Source organism: Electrophorus electricus, chromosome 1, assembly GCF_013358815.1.
Source record: "Electrophorus electricus isolate fEleEle1 chromosome 1, fEleEle1.pri, whole genome shotgun sequence".
Taxonomy (NCBI): Eukaryota; Metazoa; Chordata; class Actinopteri; order Gymnotiformes; family Gymnotidae; genus Electrophorus; species Electrophorus electricus.
The window spans coordinates 4,905,001-4,930,887 of NC_049535.1; the positions used below are offsets into that span (position 1 = coordinate 4,905,001).

At 46.6% G+C, this 25,887-nt stretch overlaps 1 protein-coding gene and 1 long non-coding RNA gene across 3 annotated transcripts; one reads left to right on the forward strand and one right to left on the reverse strand.

Moving 5' to 3' along the window:
• Positions 1 to 11,844: 11,844 nt before the first annotated feature.
• On the reverse strand, positions 11,845 to 14,434 carry irf2bp2b (interferon regulatory factor 2 binding protein 2b). The gene is made up of 2 exons (XM_027024673.2): positions 13,457 to 14,434; positions 11,845 to 13,114 (listed from the first exon to the last, which is right to left on the reverse strand). The coding sequence occupies exons 1-2, from the start codon at positions 14,238 to 14,240 to the stop codon at positions 12,327 to 12,329; spliced, it is 1,572 nt and encodes a 523-aa protein (XP_026880474.2). The 5' UTR covers positions 14,241 to 14,434; the 3' UTR covers positions 11,845 to 12,326.
• Positions 14,435 to 14,558: 124 nt separating this feature from the next.
• LOC113586507 lies at positions 14,559 to 24,577 on the forward strand. 2 transcript variants are annotated; one of them, XR_003411621.2, is made up of 4 exons: positions 14,559 to 15,412; positions 19,046 to 19,118; positions 19,305 to 21,656; positions 24,266 to 24,577. It is a non-coding gene; the product is annotated as an uncharacterized LOC113586507 (long non-coding RNA). The 2 variants fall into 2 exon arrangements; XR_003411622.2 differs by having other exon boundaries at positions 19,305 to 19,915.
• The last annotated feature ends 1,310 nt before the right edge of the window (positions 24,578 to 25,887 follow it).

Consider the following 25,887-nt stretch of genomic DNA (forward strand, 5'->3'; position numbering starts at 1 on the left):
CACGCTGCTTAGTCAACGCGTTGCCCCTGGCTCCTCCCCTCCAGCCTCGGATCAAGTTCTCTGCCTCGCCCTCAGTTCAGGGCACAAGTGTCAAAGTCGAGAGAAGTCTCCCTAACGGGTTCAACAGACGTTGGGACACCTGATCTGCTTCTATAAATCACCTACTTCTGGGGAAGTGCAGAGCTCCAGTGTGCCTGGGCTCTGCCGTTGAAATGAGACTCTGCACACTTTGCTCAGATGTCATTCCACACTGACAGCCCCACAACAGCTAAATATAACCAATTCACCAAGGGGACCCGGTAATGAGACCAGAGTCTGTGCATTTTTGGACAGTCCTGAATACACGTACAGAGATGCACAAAAAATACCTTCCCCTTGCCTGCAAATACACTCTCGTCCCCCCTCCACAGCAAAACAACTTTTGAATAGACACTAATGCATTCATATATAAGTCTCAACATTGCCCTATGAGTCTAAAATACCTCGGTCTACCACTTTCTGCTTAAAGTCCTGTCCCAAAAAGCTACATAGATGTTTTCGAGTTTTGGAATGTTCCTGCACCAGTCACCAACATCAGAATTGACCGTTAAAGCATTTCCTTCTCTTATGTCGTCTAAACACGCGCACGAATAGACACACACACACATACACACACTCACATAGATACACACAGACACATACTCACACAAAATCTCTTTTCCCTACAACTATATTTAACCTCATCCTACATGGCTCATTGCTACACGACACCCACATCTCTCTGTGAAGAGGTATGAGTGTGATGGCTGCCCCACTCTTCACTCTACAGTATATTACAGTCAGCACTCAATGTGTGACATACAAGCCTGTGGGCCATATACCATTATGAAGGCATGCAATCTTCCCTAAAGTCAGTCACCACTAGCTATATTATTTATTCAGTATGTCAGAGGCCATGAATACTGAAGTGCTGAATCATTATATTATGTAACTTTTCATGCTTAGTACCATAGGAGGCCCTCTCCTTCCATTGTCTGGTTTTGAGGTTGGTGGAAACAGTAGTCATCTTTTAGCTGACTGGGTTCAGCACCATTCAGGACAAAGAGTGATATGATTTTTTGTATGTGTGTGTGTGTGTGTGTGTGTTTGTAAGAGTCTGTGGTTGTGTGTCTGAGAACAAGAATAAGAGTGCTGCCTCACAAACACATTCCTCTGTTGACAACACTGCCATTATGGCATACCAATATTTGGCATACCAAAATCTCAGCGGATCAGAGCTGAACTTTCCAGAAACAGGTGTTACCAAAAACCTTGGTAAGCTATCCGCCCTGAAATAATGCCAGTCATGAAAATAACTCACACAACACACACACACACACACACACACACACACACACACACACATTCACATACTCTGTCTGGATCTTGGCAGGGCGCCTGCTGGATTTGAACATTCACTTGTGCAGAAACGCCCCCTCCCATCCCAGCATATCCTGCTTGGCTCCACCAACAACTTTCCATGCTGCATGACACAGGATCATTTTCTTCCCACAAACTCCAGCCAGCCTGCTGAAGGGTTGGGGGAGGAGAGACACACACTGCCTTCTCTATTAGTACTAGAACTGAAAGCCAGATGTGCACACAAACAAAAGAAGTGCAAGAGAGGGAAAGAGGGAAAGACAGAACAGAGAGAAAGAGAGAGACAAAGAGAGAGAAAAAGAGAGAGAGAGAGAGAGAGAGAGAGAGAGAGAGCGAGAGCGAGAGAGTGCGAGATAGCTTCACGTGTCCTCTCTCCACGTCGTCAGCAGCATGTTATTAACATTTTTCTGTTTGGGAACATGAGAGGCGGTGCATGCCATGTGTTTTGGGCTACAGGCCAGAAGATTTTTCAGAGATGTAGTCACAGCCTGCATGTGTCTGGTTGTGGACAGGATGTTAGTCACTCCAGTTTAGGCTCGCCTGTGTTTTTCATGGGTCATTTTAGGCTCCTAAAACAGGCAGTAAAAGTGTTCCACAACACGTTCAGGACTTACAGTGCAGCCTTTGAGTAACTGGACAGTCAACAATTTGTATATTTTTGCCTGTGTACTCCATGACACTGGATATGAAATAAAACATTGACGTCTGTGTTAGATGAAACAGACAGGACACATAACTATCATTCTACATTGCCGTATCATTTCATGGGGCCATAAATAATTCTTAAATAAATTTGTCAGTCATCTTTGGTACATGAAAACCATGCTTAATGAGGTTCAGGTAGGGTTACTGGGACAGTTGTGTGCATTCCACTGTTTGCCCCACAAAATCTCCATAGATGGTTCTGTTGTCTATTTTTAGTCAGTTGTTCTAATTGCCCTTATGGTATGAAGCACCATCCACTGAGCTCTGTGGCATGTGGTTGGATCTGAGCAGTTTAGACGCACTAGTGTGGCCAATGCCTGCATTATCATATTATCAAAAAAGACAAATTGACCAGTTCCACTGGCAGCCATACATTCCCATGCTACTGTGTGTCGTGGATGATGTCCGAATAGTTTCTCATTCTACAACATTGGTCGAGTATAATCTACACCTATGAGTCTACAAGACTTTGTTTCAGAACTGCAGAGGTTTTGTGTTCTTTTTCAAGGTAAATGGTAACCTGGTCTTTCTGCTGCTGAGGTGCTGCGTCTTGTGGTAGCGCCTCTGTGGTCATACTCTGTGTATCATTTTTTTTACGGAAGTCTTTCCCAAGTTTGCGCCTTTTCTTCTTCTTGACTAATGCATGAACATTAACATTGACATATATCTGGCCAAAAAAGTCTGGTTTACTTCATATGGAGGCAAAAGCTCTCAGATGAAAACTGACATCATGAATTTCAACCATCACTGTCATTTCACATCCAGAATGCTAGAGAACATATCCAAATATACCAAAATTGAGTCTCTGTTCAGTAAATCACAGACTACTCTATAGGGGAATCCACCAGGCGAGCTACAGACAGAACGTGTGTAGTCTGTCCTTCTCATGTTTGACAGTTTATATAATTATAATAATTTTATTATTACAGACATATAATAATATTACATGTCTATAATTATGAAATAATCATGTTGACTTCTGACACGGAAGTCAGGAATGAAACACTATAAACGAACACAGTGTGACTGGAATAGAAAAAAAGCAGAGGAGGGGTAAAGAATGATGGCGTTTGATCTTCAGGGACACGGCAAGCAGATTATTCACCATGAAGTGGTGATATAACAAAAGCATTGACTGAATTATGAGTCTTGCTTCCACGTCTGATGGGCTCACCACTTATCTGCCCTCCCCATCACTCATTCCTCTTCCTGTTTCGTGCCTTACAGTAAATATCCCTCTTTACCCAATCGGAGTGCATTGTCGAATACCACAGTGTTCTAATTGGAGGGCATGTTTTTCCATGGCTAAAAGAGGAGAGGCTAGTGTTTGTACTGTATATGGTTGTTTGCCAGGAAAATCATCCAACTCTAATTGCTCCCAGATCGAAACTGGAAAACAGGCCAACTTGCCGAGCAAGAGCGAAGCCAAGCCAACGTGGAGGAGGTACTGTGAAGAAATCTCCCCAGCAAACGCTCGGGGAGAAAACACAAGTCAGCCCGTGTTGAGACTTGTCGGAAGTGCGATTGACAACAGCACTCTGGCTTGGCCGCACCGGGGTTTGACGAACTAACGTACAAGATCCTGTAACGGGGCCAAAAATGCTTTGGCCGCAGCTGCTGCTGGTAGGGTTCTTGTCAAAGCCTGATGTGCTCTTCTGTTTGCCTTTGTGCCATGTGCAGAGAGACCCGCCTTTTCTTGATCACATCAACTCGTCAGCTGATCCCAATCCTCCGCTCCCTCAGCAATATCTGTCGCGCGCACAAAAGCCTCTTCTGTACCCACTCCCACCCCCACCCCCGCCTTTCTACTGTGTGCGTTCGTTCACTCCCTTCGTTCTGTTGGGATCTGTTCTTGTGTGTGTGTGTGTGTGTGTGTGTGTGTGTGTGTGTGTGTGTGTGTGTGTGCGCGCATTCTTTTGTTTTTGTTCCTCTTCGCCCGTCTCGTTTTTCCCTCCCTCCCCTGCCTTCACTCGCAGCTTGTTCCAGTTTTTCTGCACATTTGATGGCGTTCCAGCAACCGAAAGAAAACACTCGGACGAGGCCGAGCACTAGCTGCCTCGTTTTTCACGTCCAGTGCAAAAAAAAAAGAAAAAAAAAAAAAAAAAAGGAAGACTCATTTCCATTTTTTCATAAATAAAGGAAGAAAACGGGTATGAGAAAGACAGAGCCTGTACTTTGTGATGATTTCATCCATCACATGAACTGCAGCCTGCTGAGATTTCTGCAGGCCCCCTTTTGACATTGCCGGCTAAAAATAGAGCAGTGTGGCTGTGTGGCAGAACGAGAGGGCATTAATCATGCAGTGGAAGAATACGTTCCTCCGGTTACTTCTCAATCAGCCTCCCTTTGCTCTGGAAACCCTCACTACTCCAAGCGAGTGTGGAAGGGTGGGGAGGTGGGGTGGGGTGCTACGCATGCCAGTCTGAGGTTGCAAAAATAGAAATCAATCAAAAGTGGTCACACATCTCATAGCGAGTGAATCGAGCCGCACAGAGTCGACCTTCAAGAGCGGGGGTGTTTCTCAGAAGTGAGGGTGTAGGTGCAGGCGCGGGGCTGATGGAGAGGGGGTTTGCCCTCACTGCCGCCCCACCCCCCCCCACCCTACCCACTTGGATAACGAGGGCGCTGGGCTTCAGCTGTGTCCTATTAAACTCTCAGACCGAACGTTCGAGTCCCCCTGAGATCAAAGAAGGAGCCGTGGGGCTTTGGAGAAAAAGAGAAGGAGAGAGAGAGAGAGAGAGAGAGAGAGAGAGAGAAGGAGAGAGGGAGAGAGAGGTGAAGAAGAGGCAGAGAGAGGCTGCGGCTTCAATGGAGATCAGCTGTTGCTTGCCTATTGCACTATCGTTTGTGGATGCATGAGAGAGAGCTTGCACACTTTTTGAAATATATATGAAGATGATTCCATAGACCTGCAGGGTGTGAATGAATGCTGAATCCAGTGTGAGATATATATATCTATCTTTCTTCACAGCTCCCTGAGAGAGTGGAGAGTCATCTTCAAAATCAATAGTTATAAGCTCTCGTTAAAGATAAGGCGCTGGAAGGTAGAAACGTATGACTGGCTAAAAGGACAAAAACCTTTCTTTAAGCCAGAAGCAGCTGACTTTGAAATACTTTTTTTTCCTTTACAGAATAGTTTGGCCAACTGAGGGCTCAGTTTGACCAGGACTCTCAAGGAGGAACAATACCACTAATGTTGGAAGCCCCATGACTCCAACCAAAATAGCCCCGACCATAAATCCTGTTATGCATTCCTTTCTTTTTTCCCATTTTTTTTCCCCCAAGAGCGCTTGTCCTTGTTCCCTATCAGCTGTGACCTGCTTATACCGACTGTCAGACAGAAAGAGAGCAAAAGACAGACCTAAGGAAAGAATAATGGGGCATGTAAAAAAGATAGACAACTAAATAAGGTGTCACGGCGAGTTATATACGGTGACAGACAAGACTGAGACAGCACGAGAGAGAGGAAGGGAGAGAGAAATTCTCCTTTAGGGAGTCGTAGGTGCAATTATTGTCCTACTCTGCCTCGGGTCAGCCTCTTTGTCTTGTGCCTGCTTTCTCACAGAGGCGATTAAATCAGAGTCTGAACTCATCTTTCATTCAAACGGAAAGTCAGACTTGTCTGATCGATGCATGCGCCGCCACCCCTTCTCACGGCCTTAATCTCTTCCCCCCTTCAGGCACCACCTGACACACCCTCAACGTGCTGCTACAGAACCCGGAACTCGCAACAAACACACCTTCAGTCGGGCGTTCATGCAAAACCGGCGCTTCACCATATTTCAGCATCTTTGAGGCTGTAGTGCCTCGAAGTGCCTCACGCGGTAAGACGCCCGACCCTGTTTGAACCTCATTACAGATTTAACACTTGAAACGTCTTTGGTTACGCTTTTCACACTAAAAAGGTGGTGGTTGATGAGATTGCATTGGAGTGCCTATTTATATTACGTGCACTTGTCTTTGTTGACCAGTGGCCAGTGATCATAGGACCCATTCACCAGGTGTTGAGGATGTGCTGGAGTTTAATTTCTTCCCGACAGCACCAAGGACATAGGTCAAGTGTTCGCGACGATACGCTTTGTCCAAAATTGGACAAGATGGGTTGTAAGCACATCAGAGCCAAAGAATCTTTACCCTCCAACAATGGGATGCCACTGAATTGTTTTAAAATGTCACAAGAGTGGTTTACAAGTAATTCGATCTTCAAACCCTACAGCAACTCAGAGTTTTAGGCAGCTTAAAAGCTCATTAAGTAAAAGTTCTATCTAGAGACATCAGTGGCAAATGTAACGTTTAAATGTTTTGATTTTAAAAGAACAATGAATTGCTGCCCTTGGTTTATATGCCATAGCCATAAAACAGCGATACATCTACAGCCGCCGATTCATAAAGTAGCTGCTATGCGGAAAATTTAAAAACAAGGCAATGGAAAAGGAGAGGTAGTAAAAGTTGGCTGAGTGGAACAGCAGGATAGTGGGCTGGTTTGTGGGATGACCTTGCAGAAGCTGACCACTTACAGGGCTTTAATGCCCCCGGCTGGCCACACCCACGCCCCATTTCATGGCCACACCCACACCCCATTTAATGGCCAAACCCACGCCCCCTTTAATGGCCACACCCACGCCCCATTTAATGGCCATACCCATACCCTCATTTAATGGCCACACCCAAGCCCCATTTAATGGCCACACCCACGCCCCATTTAATGGCCACACCCATGCCCTATTTAATGGCCACACGCATGTCCCATTTAATGACCAAACCCATGCCTGCATTTAATGGCCACACCCATGCCCCACTTAATGACCACACCCATGCCTGCATTTAATAGCCACACCCATGCCCCACTTAATGGCCACACCCATGCCTGCATTTAATGGCTACACGCATGTCCCATTTAATGGCAACACCCATGCCCTACTTAATGGCCACACCCATGCCCACATTTAATGGCCACACCCATGCCCCATTTAATGGCCATACCCATGCCCCACTTAATGGCCACACCCATGCCTGCATTTAATGGCCACACCCATGCCCCACTTAATGGCCACACCCATGCCCTATTTAATGGCCACGTCCATGCCCCATTTAATGGCCACACCCATGCCCCATTTAATGGCCACACCCACGCCCCCTTTAATGGCCACATCCATGCTCGCATTTAATGGCCACACCCATGCCCCATTTAATGGCCACACCCACACTCCCTTTAATGGCCACACCCATGCCCCATTTAATGGCACACCTATGCTTGCCTTTAATGGCCACACCCATGCCCCACTTAATGGCCACACCCATGCTCCCATTTAATAGCCACACCCATGCCCCATTTAATAGCCACACCCATGCCTGCATTTATTAGCCACACCCATGCCTGCATTTAATGGTCACACCCACGCCTGATGCCTCTTCTGCAAAACACATGGTTGGCCGCTGCGCACAAAACTGCTGTGCATTTGAAAACACAGGGGTTGTGCAACACTTGTCAAGTGGAGCCCACAGAACGGGCTGTTACACATTAACAAATGAGGTCAAGAAGCAGTTCCTCTGTCCCTCCCTCCCACCTTCTCTCTCTTTCTCTGTCTCTCTGTCTCTTTCTCTTTCCTTCCTTCCTTTGGTTTGTGTCCCAAACCCCCCCCACCCGCTCACCCCCCACCCCCACCCCCACAGGAACTGGGACTGGGAGGAATGTTTCATTACAAAACATTCATTTTACACATCAGGAGAAAAAAGGGCCCCATAACACCTTCACCCACCCACTCACCCACCCACCCTTCAGGACGGGAAGCTCAGCGCCACGTGCACCAGAAGAAAACAGGTCTCCATCTTAAAAGGCTCCTTCAAAAAAATGGCATTCGCACAAAGGGAGCCAGAAAGGATGCGAAGGATCCACTTTAAAGAGCAAATCTCTACCATCAGGTTTCCTGTAACAGGAGCCTCGATTCAAAGTTGCTACTGGGCAGAGAACAAGACTGTATTTGAAAATGTCCTCGGCTAAAATTTCACTTTGTTTTCCAATACTGACCCCCCCCCCCCCCATCCCTCTTTTTAGCTTAGCCTACATTCAGAGGAGATGTGTCATTTTCTTTGGAAAATGATTAATTAAAGCTTTTATTCAAAAGACAGCTTGTCAGTGAGCATGAGAGAGTGTGCATGGAAGTGTGTCAACTCAGTGCGAGGAAATAAGTTGCAGTCAGCCAACCATAACTGCATGGGCAGTGAGTGATAAGTGTCTGAAACAGTGTCTACAAAACTGATGGGGATCTCTGATTATTTATGCCACCAGATTTACCTTTCAGGGTCTGTTACATATTTCCTTCATTAACTCAGACTTCAAACCAGGAGTTCATTATTGCAAATTAAAAAGGCTTCTTAAAGGATTACTTATTTTTGCTTCACATAGCATGCCCAGTATTACCCATTCATTTCATTCTTTGTTTTTACTAATCTTTTCTGTAAAATTCCATCATTATGACAAGGAATCAGCTTCGGTTTTTATTATTTCTGTGCTGATTTTCAATCATTGTTTTCTTCTTTCTATATATTGCATATTATTAATTCCTTATATCCAAAATATTCATAAGCCCTGAGGATTGGCGAGCCAGGTTTGCTTGTAGCCAGCTCCTCTATGTTGCCAGCCAACCACATCCTCTGCTGCTCCACAGTAGCAGGCCAATAAAAGGCCGTTTCTGGGTCTGGGCTTGTGCCTGGTTTTCCCCCTGCCTGCTAACTGACGTGGCACCTCCGCACACCCTCTGTTTACTCTTCCAGCAGGTAACTAGGCAACGGAGGCCCCCTATTATTACACGTTCCAGCTTCAGAGAGGGTGTGATCGCTATATTTGGTGCGACATAGAAACCTTTTCTCCAGATAAAGGCCTCCAGTCAACAGGACGCATGTTCCTTTCTTGGTGCTGGAGTGTCTGTGATTGATGGCAGGCGGTCTTCACCTATTTCTGTCTAATTATAGTCAGTGCGACTGCTGGATATATCTACCCCCCCCCCCCATTCCTCCCTTGCAACTTTCACGTTTGCTCCATTCTTTATTTTCTTTCAATCTGGGATAGCACAGAGTCTAGTATATGAGCTTGGGTGTTTTGGTTTCCCCACCCTCCCTGTGTGTATGTGTGCGCGTGCGCGCATGTGTGTGTGTTTGTGTGTGTGCGCGTGTATGCATATTTGCTGAAGGCAAGCGTGTAATGCACCAGCCGTAAAGCCCTTGTAGAATCTCCACAGATCCCCAAGGCAGACTGGCTTAAAGTGCTGACGTGGCAAACGCGATACTCCACTTCCGCCCCCATCTGAAGCCAACAGCACGTGCTGAGCTCATGGCGTACTTGACAACCTTCGAAGCTTCATCGAATCTGAAACCTGCAATTGCAGGAGGTTGCCGACCTAAAGTGAAACTCAGACCACCCCTATGCACTTGACTCGAAAATCACCAAACCTGCATGTCGGGGCTTATAGCCAACTGCACTCTTGGACAACCTGCAGTGTTTGTCAGAAATGACTAATCATTTCAAACTTTCAACTGTACACATATTTGCCACAGAATAATGTAATTCTATATTATTAATATATACATACATGTACCAGAGTAAAGTGAGATTGTGAGTTGCTACTGCAGTAATGTCCTTTTCCCCCTCCAGGATTTATGCTTTTTAAATGATTGGTAATTGCACTTGTTCGTTAAGTATTTTGACCTTAAGTACCTTAAGTACTTTGACCTTAAATTCTTCATTCAGCATTTCACATGCTTACTACAAAGTTTTGTTTTGTTATACAACCCTCACAAACATTCAAGTATATTACTACTAATTTCAGGCCTTCATATGATCAGCTTATTAAGTATCAAGTTTCACTCTTGCCCAATTATTATATATATGCGTGCTGACCAAAGATTTGGAACAACTTTAAAAGCATTAAGTCTTTTTTTATTTTATTTAAACGTCTGATTGTTTTTAGTCCAGCTCAAGCCAGTGCATAATGAAAGCAGGGCACCTTTTTAACCTATTCTAGTTTCTCGCTGTCGTCGTCCGTCACACCCCCAATAACAGTAGGCCATTCACTTCTCTTTCCAACACTGTTAAACCGATGCGCCTAAAGGTACGTACATTTCCTTTTTGGCGAACTGAAGGAAAATAGTCTATAAATCACGACGTCTCTGTGCCAAACTATGCGTTAACTGTCTTGTGATGGCCGATTTTTTTAGAATTTTTTCTTCTTCTTTCTTTCGTTTAAAAAAAAAAATCGACACTAACTAGGTAGTGGGACAGCTGTGCAAACAAAAGACAAAAAGAGCTTGAGCCCTTTCTGACTGCTACGTAATTTGAGCAAACCTATTAATCTCCGAGGACTGGCTTTTCCCCTCCGGGTGCTGAGTTTCGGTGACAGATGAAAAGAAATGAGTTGGCGCGGCTGGAATTTGAGGCAGAGCCTGCGCCAACAGAACAGATGAGCGGGCATGTAACAGGAACGCAAAACTGACAACAACCGCAAGACCGCAGTTAGGAATCGCCATTTCAATGTTTGTTGTTATTTTTGTTTTGCTGTATATACCCTGCATCATCGTGGTTTCCTTCTACCCATATGTCATTTACTGATATTTGCCGGTTTGCATGCACAGATGATATTGGGGAAAAAAAACATTGGGTAAGAAACTGCAGAAAATACGTAATTTGTTCAGTTCTAATATGCATCTAATACATCATACCATTAGTATCCTTGTGGTCTGATCGGCGAAAAAAAAAAAGGTTTTCAAAAGAATAATTTCAACATCTCTATTAAAAAAAAGTGCGGTTATTAAAGAGTTAACTTCAGTCTTGCCGCTCATCTGAATGGCGACTACATGTGAATTCTAAGCGGAACAGAGGCCTCCATTCACGTCTGTACTGTGTGCGATCAGCCTTGAACAGCGGCAGGCGTGTTGGCCTCAAAGGCCCTGATTGAGAAGCAGGACGGTGACTCAGGAATTCCACCGGGGCAACCACGTGACCCGGCGCGTTTTTATTAAGCTCAGCCAGAGTGCCGGCCGCGTCTCTTACTGCGTGCACAAAGTAGTGAGGAAGTCAAATACTGTCTATGGCTTGTTTTTGGGGGGCATTTCCATACGTTCACATATTCAGCCTCCCTGCAGAGCAACACACTCCAGGTTACTACAAACTGTGGTTTCAAGCCTGGCTGGCACCCTTTTTAACTAAACTTCAAAGAGAATAATTAATCTATAACACTTTGAGAAAAATCACCAAAAACAGTAAAATGTAATAAATACTCTTATGTCTATTAAGTATACAAATGGGTGTTGAGGAACTAATAGTCTCTATTCACCAAAAAAGGCCAAAGCACAGATTGTTTACGAGCACCTAACCTATGGTGATAGAAGTGAAAATAGACATCTCAAGTGTCTGGTTGCATACCGCAGCAAGTTTTGCACATGGGAGCTGAAAACAATGAAATAAGTCACAACTCGCCATCAGAAAAAAAAATCAGATATTCTCTCTAACACATTATATATGTGCTATAAATAATTTAGTAAATAGTAAGCATATTAGGCCACTGCACTGCTGACATACACGGCAAAAAATCTCTCACTCCCTTCGTCTTGTCTGCCTTCCCCCTCCCACTGTGTCCCATTTTGTTCTTGCAGAGACTGTTGCATCACCCCTCTTGTATGATTCACAGGAGGGAGCGACTGCCTTGGCGAATAATGGAACAAGAAGCGGACCATGGACACCTTAGGTTGTTATTACAAGGTCAAAAATTGTATTTGGCAATTTTAAACAAGTGCATACAAGTACAGCTAGAAGCATTTCAGTATTTGCCAAGTGCTCAGAGAGTAGTTTTAGTCACATTCTATGTTTAAACATGGACTGCCACCAGTTCTAATAGTACATTGATAATTGGCGTTGAACAACAACTGAAAAAAGGGGGTGAGAGTAGTCTGTTATAATGTGTACATACCTTTTCATCTTCAAAAAAAATATATAGAAACAATGTATTCAAAAAAAGAAAAAAAAATTTATACAGCCATGTTTACGAAGTGTACACTTTCCTTGTGTCCATATGTACATGTCCAATAATTTCAGTTTGGATGGTATGCAATTTGATTTATTTATAGTCATCTGAAATCTATATGCATGTATTTCATTTGTTGTTTGTTTTGCAAAAACAAAAAGTAACAAAAAAAAAGAAGAAGAAGAGTAAAACAGAAAAGTGGAAAAATCAAGGGTCTCTCTCCTTTTTTACTTTCACGTCTCCCGCCAGGATGGTGGCTATTTCTCCCTGCATAAAGGCCCAGGGCACGTTGGAGCCCACCAGGGGGCACTTCTCGCCACTGGGGCAGTACACCTCGCCTGTGGCGCCCTGCTGCTTGATGCTCTCACGCGAGCAGGGGAAACAGAACTTGTGCGAGGGGACTGAGGGGCACTGGACGAAATGTGTGTCCTCCAGACGCTCGTGGCACAAGGTGCAGCACAGCGGGGTGGTGCCAGGGGGCACCGACGAGTCCGGAATGCTCTGCGGGTGCCCAGCCTGCGGGTCTACGCCCGGCACGTGGCTGGTGGCCGTGCCTGCACCGGCGCCAGCGGCGCCTGCCACCCCTCCGCCCATCACGTCCCTTTGGGTCAGCCGGCGCTGGCTGGCCGAGGAGGGCGACAGCGGGCTGCCGCTGTTCCGGCGTCCTGCTGCGGTGGTCGAGTGTACCTGATTGGCGTCCTTGGGCGAGCCAGTGCTGGCGCCCGCATTGTCTGCCGCCAGGATGAGGGCGGCCATAGGTGACTGGCCGTTCTGCGCGGCGGTGGCCGCCTCTGGAGGGGTGGTACGGGAGTGCGGGGAGATCGTGGAGGGGGGAGCGGCTGCGTAGCCAGGCAAGGCAGCCGAGGGCATCTTCAGGACTTCGGAGGGCGAAGGCAGCCAGGGCTGACCTTCGCCGTTCAGCTTGGCCGTGGTGCCTTCCCCCTCAGGTTCAGGTGAGGCTTTCCTCTTCATGCTTCGAGGTTGCTTGCCTCGGTCTGCACAGAGGAGGGGGGGGGGGGGGGTTTGCAAAGGTTGGGGGTGGAGAAAGTTAAACATGCAAGTTAGAAAGACAAAAACACAGATGCAGCAAAAAAAGCAGTCTTTCACTCTTCAAAAACTAAGCATGACCTGTTGTTGGCACTGTTTGACTATTTTTAGTCGTCAAGAGCTGCACACAAAATATGCCATTAGAAGGCGCCCAGAAATGTGCACTGAACTTCTGAATTCGGAAGTAATTGCTGACATTGACATGAGCTCGTTTAACGCGAAAGGGGGGAAAAAAGATTTTAGCGGTAAACTGTCGGTTTTAAGTGAATGTTTCGCAAAGCCATTGTTACCTGTTTTTGAGGAAGTTGAACTCGTTTCGTATCCCATCCTGTGCTGCATTGCTGCGTGCTCTTTCTTGAACCTGTTGTCGAGAGTGTGAAGCGCCATGAGGTCGCGCACCGTTTTTCCCTTGCACATCCACTCGTCCGCTCGTTTGTGACTCTCGCTAATGTCAGACACGCTGTCTGGTCGGTGCTTGTCTTTCATATCATCTGAACGCTTCCCACCGTGATCAGTCAGGCTGGGCGCAGTTAATGCGCCCGGTATCCCCATCTGAGGTGGTCGTCCATTGAGAGCATGTACAGGCGGCAAGGTTCCGTTCACCAAAGGCACCAAATTGGGGGGAACTGTGCTAGTCCTGCGCGGGTTGGGGCTCTGGCGATTCAGCTCTGGTGGCTCGTCGGGTTTTGGAAATCCGTTCGGAACGGGGATACCATTTGCCTGCCTCCCTGGCTGATACTCGGGACCCAGCCTAGGCGGTCTGTCCGGAGCTAGAGGATAACGATCCAGGGGCTGTGGTGGGCGCGATCCGGGGTCTCCAGCCGAGTGGTTGATGGGCTGTATTTCCTTTCCCGACTTCCCCGGTCCCGGAGACCTACCCTCCTGGAAACCATGAGCCCTTTTAAGTTGCCGGGCAGTCTCAATCACAAATTCGATTCGGTCAGCTCCCTCATAGTTGACACATCCCCTGCAAACAGGTTCTGTAAAATCCCAAATCATAGCCCACGGCATGCGGGGCAAGTCACACAAATAGCACGACTGCCTTCTCGAGGCAGCAACCGCCGCGGAGGACATGGCTTTTGGAAGAAAGAAAAAAAAAAGTATGCCACAAATTCTCCAAATGTCCTTCGGTTTCCTTTGGATCTATTAGGGGGGAAAAAAGAATAGAAAAACTCGCTGTAGTTTCCCACCAGTCCGTCAGCGACACAACGGCGAAGTTACACTCCGAAGTTCATGGCAGTGTGTACTTTACTACCGCGCGCCTCTATCTATCTCGCTCACTACTACTCAGCCAGCCCGTTCGATGTGGAGTGGTGACGTCACTAAAGTTAGGGTTCCAGCTCCGATTCTATTTACTTGATTCTTCGACAACCGCCTTCGGCGCATGCGCCGTGCTTCCCTCTCGCCCTCGACGCTCCCAGCGGCTACTGAAACCACATATGTTTTGAAGGCTAAACGTATTTTATTATTGGCTACTGTTTCACAAAATGTTAACGGTTATGTTTAGCTTACCATGCAGAATAATGAAAAAAAAAATATTTTTTTTTAAATCTAATTTTTTAAACTTGCAATATCAACACTTAGCAATATCAAATGTTACTAGTGTAGCCCCTCACAAGCATGCACGAATACTTCTTAAAAGTCAAAACTAGATATATTGCGCTTTGTTGTGCAAACATTTCATCTCGACTGTGCAAAGCCAGCGTTGCTGCACCACTGACCTCGCTTGTGTAGGCCTAAATGTGACCTAGAGCTATAGCCTAGTAATTCCACATTCCAGCCCGCCTGCCAACGAGACGTCACGCGGTTGACTGCACTCAGCTAGTCATGCTAAACCGACTTAGGTTTGAGCCACCACAGCAGATTTAGAATACAATACCCTTAACTCTAATATAGCCAGAGTGCTTAGGCTACTAATCCCAAAAATAAAAAAACATTAAAAAAATAATAACCAGCGGTACACACTCGGTCCAATAAGTAGAGGCAACGTTTTATTCCATTTAAAAAGAAAGGCCGGTACATTTGGCCCCGCTCCGCCTCGGTTTGCTCAGATAAAACTTCCTTTCTACGTCGGGGGTGGTGACAGTCACCGTGGGTAAATTATTTATCTTTAGGCATGTGAACTTCGTTCAGACTCCAGGCTCAGTTGACTCATGTCAGCCAAGCCCATGTGATTCAGCAAGCAACAATTGGTTGAGGTTCAGGGCGACGCGGAAAGCCCCATATCAAAGACAAGTCTAGACCACGTAAGCTTTGCGCTGTCTTCTCTTTATTTTTATGAGAGCTCTGGGTCCGCTAACCCAAAGCCAATGTTAATTCACCCAGCCAGTTTTATTTTCTAAAATGTAACAAGTGAACCGCCGAGGATGTGCACTGATGATTAATTTGTGTTTTAAATAAGTGGAATTAACATGTTTAATACATTCAGGAACGCATTTTGACTAAAGTGTTAGGGGGAAAAATGATAGCTACTGTTACCAGACTGAGATGGGGGACGCTGAATATACGAGTTTGACCGCATTATGTCAACAGTTACCACGCTTTTCACTCCGTCGAAATGGACGTCTTTGCAGCTCACACACGTTGCTGACTCTCGGGTGAGGCAATTCCTGACCTGCAAGCAAAGCGGGACCTGTTTTTGCAAGTACTTATGACGCCTTTTAAACGAGGAAGTGAGAAACAGTCACGTAGGCTACCCGCTTCTGCCTCGCCCATACGGGGAAAAACAAACCAACCCCTCTGGCACCCTGCCAAAGATCTAAGCTACCGCCGACGTACGCTGTTATAGAAGTGAGAAAACTCTATGTGCGGTTTTCCCTAGCCCCTCGCTTTAAAAAAAAAAGTGCTTTGGTTATTTCGACAGCAGTCCTTTTAATCAAACAAAAACATCAATGAAACCCGAAAATGATGCAAGTGAAAACGTCTCCCGAGCGCTGCTAAAACCTTAAACATCGACCCAATATAGAATAGATGGGTGCTCGCATGTTTTGTCGGCTTCAGCATTTTCTACAGCTCTCCGAATAGATTTCACCATGTCAGTGAGTAATTCAAATATCAGACCTTCCTCTTACACCAGCTCTCATTTCGCGGCGAGCATATTGGCCACAGCTGACTAACGAGGCTGCAGCTCTGTTGTGTCTTCTCTCCGTAGAGTAGCATTACGACATTCACTTCGCTTCCGCCTCAAACGCGCCAGTCAGCAACACATTCGCATGCACACAAAGGGAACGCCGCGATCACTGAACAATGCGTCCCGTTTTCCAGCTGCAGGCAAAACAGTCGAATAAGCGACGCGTTTTGCATACTGTACAATACGGTCAGCGTTTCAGCGTTCAGGCAAATGTCGTGGCATAGGGCATCAACTAAAATATTGTTATGTAAGGGACACGTTTTTTCCCTCCATTTTCCTAAGTGCAGTATCTCATTAGCTACCAGTGTGCACACTTCCAGACTGTAATCCATTACGGTGACAATCGTGATTAAAGCTCACGGCTGCTACTGGCTCATTTCCTCCTAGCAAAGACCTTTACACGGGCTTTTTCCTCCTAACGTGCCAAGGCGTGTACAAGGGTAAACCCCCTAGTAAGACTCTTAGATAAGCCCGTTGAGTAGGAACATCCCCTGTGCTTTGTCTTGAGTAAACCTGCAACCCTTTTCCCCCCTTCTCTGCACCACTTTGATGCAGCATTTGTTATCATTTTTGACGACTGTTTCCTTTCTGTTACACACATGCTATGCCTTTGCGGTATGTGCTGCGCAGCCTGCTTACACAGATTTGAGTGCAAGTCTATCTTGCAGTCATGTGGTCCGCCGATGATGGGATTAAGATGTCTCCTACTGGGGCCTTGATTCCCTCTGGGTATTGTAACCTCTGCCAGAGGAAAACGGCCCATGTGAAGGAAGTGTCACACAAATTGGGGATGACATGGCCTTTGAAAATCTGGAACGTGTTCGACTTATTTATTTATTTACCATTGTTGTTGTTATGCCACACCAGGCTGTTTCTGTAAAGTCGTTTGGTTGTGATTACCTTGGTTCTACAGAATGTTTGTTTTTTAGATTGAACAACCTGGAAGCCCACTATTTTGGCAGTCTGTCTGATGAGAGAGTGCATGAAACTGTTCCTCAAGCCCCGGAGTTTTTCCCTCTTGTTACACAACTGCAAAGGAAAAGCTGTGCAGAGGTTTGGAGGAACACTTCATTCAGAGCCCCATACTTTACTATGCGTCAGCCCCTAAGGAGGCTTCCTGGAATTGTTGGCCAGACAAATAGTTCGTACACACAGCCTGACGGCCCGAGTGTCTATCTGGCTTAGCTGATTCACAGGGGAGGAAGTCAACAGATCCAAAGCTGGTCTAGGGTTTGGAGGGGGTCAGGTGATCACCAACCAGTCTGCCTATGATCTCATTCAACTATCAACAGAGCCCAAACATTGATTTAATACTATCAGCGTGCAGCGTGGTATTCCACCCCGGTATACTTTCATTTACTTCATGTTTATTGGATGGTACAGAATTACAGAATTGGGTCCTGCGTCACCCAGCTACCTATTGACTTTTTAATCATCTACCCATCTTGGGCATTGAAGAGCATCTTCTGGGTTTTCTGGAGATAATTCCTGGAATAAGCAAGATTCAGTCTTTGAAATGAGTGATCTGATCTGGGCAAGTGCACCATGTGATTGCAGGTATCATGTCTGCACTGGTTCAGTTCTTCACTCTAGACTCAGGAAAACTCACACTGCCTTCTTTTAATAATTCAACAAAAAGCTTTGTAGTGCATCCTTTGATGTGTTAAAACTTTTAAATTTTTAAACAGCACATTTTTTAATGAAGCATTCTGAACATAATGTACAGCTTTGAAGTTCTGGGTACTAAAAGCACTCTTTGTAAGATGCAGAACAAAAATCATACAAATTGCTCCAAATTACACTTTTCTGCAGATGACTCAACAACATCCTGGACATGGATTAACATACATACATACATACATACATACATACATAGGTGGGGGGTATTTTATTTGAAAGTTTAAAGATAACTGCTCAAGCAAAGCTACAAATGTAGATTAATTATGGTCCCATGACTGTTATAAGTTTTATGTTATATACCAAACTGGACACATAATTACAAGAGAAAACAAATATAGGATCAGATCGCAATGATGTAATCTGCTAAAGAGTAGGCTTCTTCTTGCCCAGTATGAGTCACATTTCTCATAGTCCTGCTCCTTACACCGGAAAGCGTATCTATGGCAACCACAGCCTTATCAGGATAGCCTGTGACTAACCGCTTCCTGTTTACAGTGTTAGGGTTGCTTTCAGCCTTCAGCTCTGCAGACCTCTAGCAAAATAACACACACACACACACACACACACGCGCGCACGCGCACGTGCATGCCAGTGCAGTGTGTAAAGCCGGGGGTCTTTTCCGTGTCATGTGGAAATAAAGTGCGACGCACTTACCGCACTCTTCCTTCTCGTGTTATTACGCCCCTTTTTATTTACTCACTTAAAGCGAAGGCGAGCGGCTGCCTTGTGATTTAGCCCGATTGGAAAGCACGCACTGGGCTGGCTCTGGCTGCTGAGTGCGCAAGCACTAAATTGCAGCATCACCTCTGCTCTCTGGCAACGGCCCCGCCGGACCATCCGGACAGAACTGACAGAAATACTCCTCTCACAGGAAGAAGCAGGGGGAGAATATATGACTATTGGCAGTTCACAAAGGCCCGCAAACAGATCAATATGAAGTCGAAATGGATGTTGACAGAAAAAGGAGCATCTGGCTGGCAATAATAAATCTGTGTGGCTAGACTAGGCCTATGTGGTACTACTCATTATTATGCATACATTAGAGTATTGTATTATCTTTTTGTTGCAGGCAAATATTCTGGAATTGTTTTAATCAGCTTCAAAAAAAACCTGGGATTTGCACACTCAACGTTTTGGGACAGGTACAACCAAAATGCCCCTTTCCCTCCTCCCCCAAGATATAAATTGGTGCATTTTGTGAGCAAAGAGTTTTGGATGGTTTTCCACCAGAGACTGAAGAGGAGGAGGTGAGGTCACATAAAATCTCTTTCTCCTTCTCTCCCTCTATCTCTATCTCTATCTCTCTCTCCTTTCCTTCCTCCTCCCAGTCCTCTTTGCAGGCCTGGAAAGGAGGGTGGCAGTCTGCCAAGACAAAGGCTTCTGGGAAAAGGTAGAAGCTGCCAAGCGAGCTCCTGTCGCCGACGTTAGAAGCACACATCTTTGTTCTCTAAGACCTGGTGTTCTGCCACAGGCTTCATTTCAGCCTCCGCATTATGGTTGCCCTGGATGCGAGCCAGACTCCTGAGAGCTCCCTACCTCTCCCACTTTTCTGCTTCTGCCTCTTCTCTCTCGTTCTCTCGTTCTCTCTCTCTGTGTGTTTTCGTCTCGCTCTTGCCCTCCCTCTCTCTCACTCTCCCTTATTCATCGGCCATTTACGGCTCGCTGCCAAACATTCTGCAGTTGCCATGGCAGCCTGAGGAGTGGAACATTGGAGAAGTACTGCAAATGAGTCATTCCTGGGTCCAGATGTGCCACATCTGTAACAAGGCGGTGAAAGAGCAGACAGCAGCAGACTTGCACAAACAAGAGCTACCACTCGACAACAACTGCAACACCAACACCACCAACAACAATCATCATGGCAGGCATGCTGCAAAATCTGCCAGACTTGAACAAGAAAACGAAAGTCTTGGCTTGTCTGGGTTTGTTCAATAAGCTGGTATGACGGTATTTTTTTGAGCAGTCGCTTTCTGCTTGATAGTGTATGAAAACACATCATATGTGGTTACAATGGATGTAGTTGTTGACAATAGGCACCCCACTTTATATGTAAATGTCATGACAAACAGTAAGTATTTAAAAAAACAGCATATTGTGAACTTTGCATGAGAGAACATAGTGGAACCCAAGATGACTCTGCATTTTAATGTTTGTGCCATTTTTCCTGACAGTTGACTTTGCCTTGCAAGCTCAGAGCTTCTGGAAGCAAAATGGTGAAGTCACTAGCAAAAACTAAGTCTCCCCTCCCTCTCTCTCTCTCTCTCTCTCTCTCTGCTGTCTTTGCTTCTGATTGCCTCCACTACTTCCTTGACTTCTCGACTGCTCAAAATGCAGGTATGACCAAGAACAGTTTTTGCATGGCCTCTCAAAATAACGCAGTGATGTAACTAAGCCCAAGAGCAAGAGCTGGCGAATAATGACAGCTTATGTAATGTCCAGACAGCGCTCTATCTCTCTGTCTGAATCTTTTTCTTTCCTCTCTCTCTCTCTCTTTCTCTCTCTCTCTCTCTCTCTCTCTCTCTCTCTCTCTCGTATCAAACGTTGCCATGCTTTAGTTTTAAATTCCTCAGAGTTTCTTTTGATGTCTGGAGCATTCAGCTGTCTGGTTCTTCTCTGAGACAGCAAGAGGCTTTCTGAAGTAATCCGATTTACTTTAACACTGTGGCAAGTGTTGTGTGAGATTCCAGCCATACTACTATTTTCGTCTCACGCAAATATTCACTGAAACATAAGGACACAGACCTCAGTTGTTATTTGGTCTCGAACCTTCAGTGTACGGCCCACAAAAGAATTCTGTTTCCAGGGTACTGGGAGGCATGTGTTACAATGTGCAGTAAACCCTACTCACATACTGATGATCGGGCTTGTGTGCAATTCTCTGGCTACTGAATGCAATCTCTGGAATTCTGAACGAGGCGGGCACAGGCCAGCGATGAAGCTCTTTCTGTAGTGTGCAAGCCATAAAGTTGTAGTTTCCCCTTTGCCTGGCCCTGTGTGGTTTGGACAATACACTCGTAAAAATAAAAAGATGAAGAAGGAGCAAGCCCCTTTATGAGTGCTCCTGTCAAGGAACACTCTTTGTGATGTAACCCTCATCTTGTTTCCATGCATGCGGAGTGCTTTCCTGATTCTTCTACTCCTGTCCTTTTGCCCATATGAAGTTCCCCCCCAAGACTCCACCTCATATAACGTGACTGCAGAACGTTTCCATGCATCGTATACGAAGCACTTATTGGGCCTCTCCCCGATACCTGATGGAAAGATTCTTTCTTCGAGTTCTCTATCTCACCCTCTTATCCTGCCAAACATTTGCATGCACTATCTTTATTTCATCTGTGTTCCCTCTTCTTTCTACCCTAACCTGCAGCATGGATGCCTCTCTCTCCTGTTCTGTTTTGCCATTTCATCAACCCCCTGCAACCCGTGTGTCCCAAGATACTCCCATTTACTTCTCAGTGCTCACTCGCTTGGACCTTCTGATGGCATGAACCTGCACCTCCCTTGTTGCACTTTTACATCTAAGGCACGGCTGCTTGCAGGCGTTTAACTGCAGACCCCTAGCAGGGGGCATGGCTGGTGGGAGCAGGCCGGACGGTGTCTGTGCTGGAAGAGCTTTGCCCTGAGCTGGAGGATGTTTTGAGTGGCACACTGTGTTCGGACTGGGGGTTGGAGAAGCAGAGGTGAGAGCCAGTTGAACCTGTCGGTCTGCTGGGGTTATGCTCTTGCGACGGCCACCTGGTCACGTCAGTGCTATCTGTCTTCCCAGTGCATTCTTCCTTATCTGGCAACACTCTTTGTGTGCTTGTAATTTTTTTTTTTCACTGAAGCCTTGCCTGAGTTTCCATGTTACTCTGTTAGCCATTATCTTTTAGTTTATCTCTCTTTCTGTTTCTCACACACACATACACACACACACACACACACACACCCACAACCAGAGGCAGGGAGCAGAGTGCACTAGGTGCCCTTGACGAGACAGATAAGCTGAAGTAATATGATTACATGTCTTGCATTGTGCAACCTATGAGTCACAGATCTACTTGCAGCTGCGACGGGGTTATTCTGGCCAGGGTGTAGGAATAGTTGTTTACGGGTGAGCGTGCGGGTCTTTGCGCGTGCTTACTTGTATGCGTGGATATGGGGAGGGTGTGCTTCGCATACAGTGTGGAAGGAGGTGACCTTTCTACCATGAGTTATGCTGAGCTATCTTGAAACCACTCGTAAACAAACGGAACAGGTTCTTATTTGCATGACTAGACAAAAAAATGTACAGTAACCACACACACTGGATTGGGAAATGAAAGCACTCGATCAGACCATTTGTAATCACCTTTCCCGCGTTCAGAAACCATGCACAGTAAACAAAAATATTGGCGATAGCTTTCGGCAACTGCGCTTGATCCTGCCCTTACCCCAGTGATTCTGGGGGAAGTGGGAAGATTTGGCCAACTTCTGATTGGCCCCTTCGGTTCCACGGAAACAGCTACAGCCCGCCCTTCGCAGCATTGCGTCACCACAAAGGCCAGGGAGCATATTCGTGCCAGCCGGGAGCCATGCTGTACAGCCTTTGACTGCGGCCTATCCGGGCCCTGAACGATTACCCGTATCTGTGAAGGATCTCGCTAACCTTTCCTCATATAGCCGGTTAAACATTAAACCTGTCTTATCGTAGTTTCTGAGCAGACCACCGTAAAACTGCAGCACCGCAGCACGAGCGCCGCGTCAAAGATTTATCAGCCTGGCGCTTTGAAAGGCTTCCCAGGCTTCGCAGATAGCCTCTTCCACATTTAGCCCTTTCGACGGCACTGGAGGTCACAGAGCACATCGAGTGTGCAAACAGTCACCAGCCAGAGCATGGAGAACGTGGAGCCGCCAAAGTGTCGAGCTCTGGGCGTGAGCAGTCAGTGGTCATACCGGTTAAATACGACTTAATGTCACTCTCGATGGTCACACATGCTCTGTTTTAGGAGAGGACAACCCTCAGTTGTGCAAATGGTCAATGCTGTGAGCACAGGCCTGGATTATTTATGGGCCTATTTCAGGCAATGATGTTGCCTGAAGCGTTTCACAACATCACAGCATGTCACAATATAGAATATGACCTTAACAGAGAAGTTTTTTATTGTTTGGGGGGAAAAAAAAACTCATTCAAATCATGTTAACTTTGAGCAGGTTATAAACTGTAGCTTAATTTTTTCAATTTTCCTCTTGAATCATTGGTAGGACAATTTCTTTTTGTAGCAACAGATGCATGCGCACAGCCTTGTGACATTACCTCAAAAAGAGAGGAATAACCTTGTAGAATACAGCAATGAATGGGGGTGAATAGCAATGGCAGGTTAAGCAAATATGCTCTATACCCTGATCACAGAGGGGGAGGGGTCAGAGCAGCAAATATACAGGGCAGCTAGCAGACGCGATGATTCAGCAGTTCTTCTTGGGTATTTCAATCAGTCTATTTAAACAAAGCCATGCTGTGTGAGTATATACACACACACACACACACACACACACACACACGAAATAGCCCAGAGGTGCGTCAGAGCTTTCACAGCTGACTGCCTTGAATCATGCCTGTCAGAGAACCTGAAAGCTTAGCATGGGGTAAAATGGGGAGAGGGGGGTTAAACTATTACCACTAAAGTCTGAGATAACCTGGAAGTTTAAGAATGAAAGAGAAAACAAATCATTCTCCCACTCACCCTGCAACCCACCAAAGTGGACTAGTCTGCCAGCAAATGAGGTCAGAGTTTAGAGGTTGCGCACCCCCCCCCCCTTGCCCCCGCACTTAAAATCGAGGTTAGTTGAGGCACACATCCAGATGTCTCCACTCATCCCTCCAGATTCGTTTTCCTCTTTTATGGTATGGTGCGGCAGCAGCCAGGGCAGGACTGACCCAGATCTGAATAGGAGCGAATCCCCCCACGGGCCACAGCCGCTGCCGGCAACGGGAGAGGGGCAGACAGACGGGACAGTGCAATGAAGGCCTTTCAGAAATAGCCCATTTTAGCCTACTGAACAGGAATAGACCGAAACAGCACACTTCATCCCAGACACGTCGCTCACTCATCAGAAGGAGTGGGAAAAAAAATAAAAAAAATAAAAATAACAACTGGGTTACTGTCACACAAACGGTAATGCCCGAAATCTGGGTTGCTTCGGGAAGACGTTGTGGCGTTAGCGTACAAGCACACATTCTCGGTTCGCCTTTAGTATTTAGATGGTTGAAAGAGACGGGTAGTTTCAGTTGCCTTAAAATACAGCCTGAAAATGAATTATTTCTGCGCAGGGCTGCACGCAGGACTCTAAACTGAGGGAAGCACGAGAAAGGAGGCGAGGCCAGGGGAAGAAAAGCCTCAGCAGATTACTGCGCCATCGCTGGGGGACTCGAAAAAGGGAACGACACCAGCATTACCGCCGCCTTTCTAGCCGACAGTTGGAAACGGGGTTTTCTTCTACTTCTTCTTTCTTTCTTACTTTCTCACTTTCCATCTTGCCTTTCCGCGATGGCCGAGATGCCTTGCCGTCGATGCAGCGGACGGCACCCACCTGCCCTGCGCACAAAAGGCCCTTGTGTTACTCACGGCCAGCTCGTCCACTCTTATCGGGAGGAAGTGGCCGGCAGCCTTTCACGTGAGCCTCGGCAGCCGTGCTGATACCGTCTGCCCCCCCCCCCGCCCCCACACACACCTGCGCGCGCGCGCAGATTACCCCGTGCTTTATTTGCAGCGCCACACCCTGCTCTGTCCTCTGCTCTGCAAACAATGGCACTCCTCTTCGCCCCGAGCGAACCTGACACTGCGGCACGCAGGCAGCCCGCTCACCTACGGACGCGGGCAACCGGATCCGGTGAGAGAAGGGTGCACGCGGCTTCACAGAGGATCAAGTGACCGGCGCATTCTGCGCCTCTGAGTGACGCGGAGAGAGGGAGGTATGGCAGATAAAGATGTCCAAGGTGTGAGTCTACATTTATGTTTGTATATAAGAGAGAGGGCGAGACTCTGAAAGAGAGAGATATAAGTCAGTGAGACACAAGATAAAGAACTAAGGTATAAGTGTGTGTGTGTGTGTGTGTGTGTGTGTGTGTGTGTGTGTGTCAGGGAATTGGAGGTAGAGGGAGGAAAAGAGAGAAGTGGTGTTATTTTTCAGCCTTTTGGAGGTCACAATAAAGAGACACACAAGGCCAGTGGGAGCAGAACACAGTGAGGCCTTTTGAGTACTGGATCAAGAATGCATGTCAACCTAAGTCACACATGCTCACCCTTAGGTACCCTCTCCCTATTCACTTACACTGCACTAAATAGAATTTAAATTGTGCTGAAAGCTTCTGCCCCCCCCCAACCCCCAACCCACCCCATCCCATTTAAACTAGCCCAGTGCTTTTCCCCACCAACACCTCTGAAATAGCAGCATGGTAGCATCTCTGTGCCATGTGGGTGGCTAGTTTTTGTAGAAATGTTCCAGTTTTTGTATGGAATAAACACACTCTCTCTCCCTTTCTCTTTCTTCTCAATCCCTCTTGATCCCTATGTGGAGATGGGAACAGGCGTCTCAGTCACGCAAAGGTGAACCCTCGGTCAGCTTGTCCTCAGCAGAGAATTTCACGCTCGCCTGTCAGACGTTGAATCAGCGGCCCGGCGCTGGACCCTCTAAAGCATTTGCTTGTCTGCGGCTCACGCAGCCTCCGCGCACCCGTGCTTCCTAGCAGGCACACGCAACATAACCGCCGTGTACACACAGAGAGAGCTTCAATCTGCTCACCACGCCAGCCGTTGGGGTTGACTTAAGTTTAACCCGCACCGGCTGTCAGGCGTCTGACGCTCCGAGCCGCGCATCTTGTCCTCAGTAAACCCGGCGGAGGTGAACTCGGGTGCCGAAACGGACACCCGGCTCATGTCGGATCTGTCTCGA

Excerpts from the sequence above, each read along its gene's own strand:
- irf2bp2b (XM_027024673.2), bottom strand. The coding sequence starts at position 14,240 with ATGTCCTCCGCGGCGGTTGCTGCCTCGAGAAGGCAGTCGTGCTATTTG. Across the intron at positions 13,115-13,456 it reads TTCAACTTCCTCAAAAACAG|ACCGAGGCAAGCAACCTCGA; the intron begins GTAACAATGGCT and ends TCCTCTGTGCAG.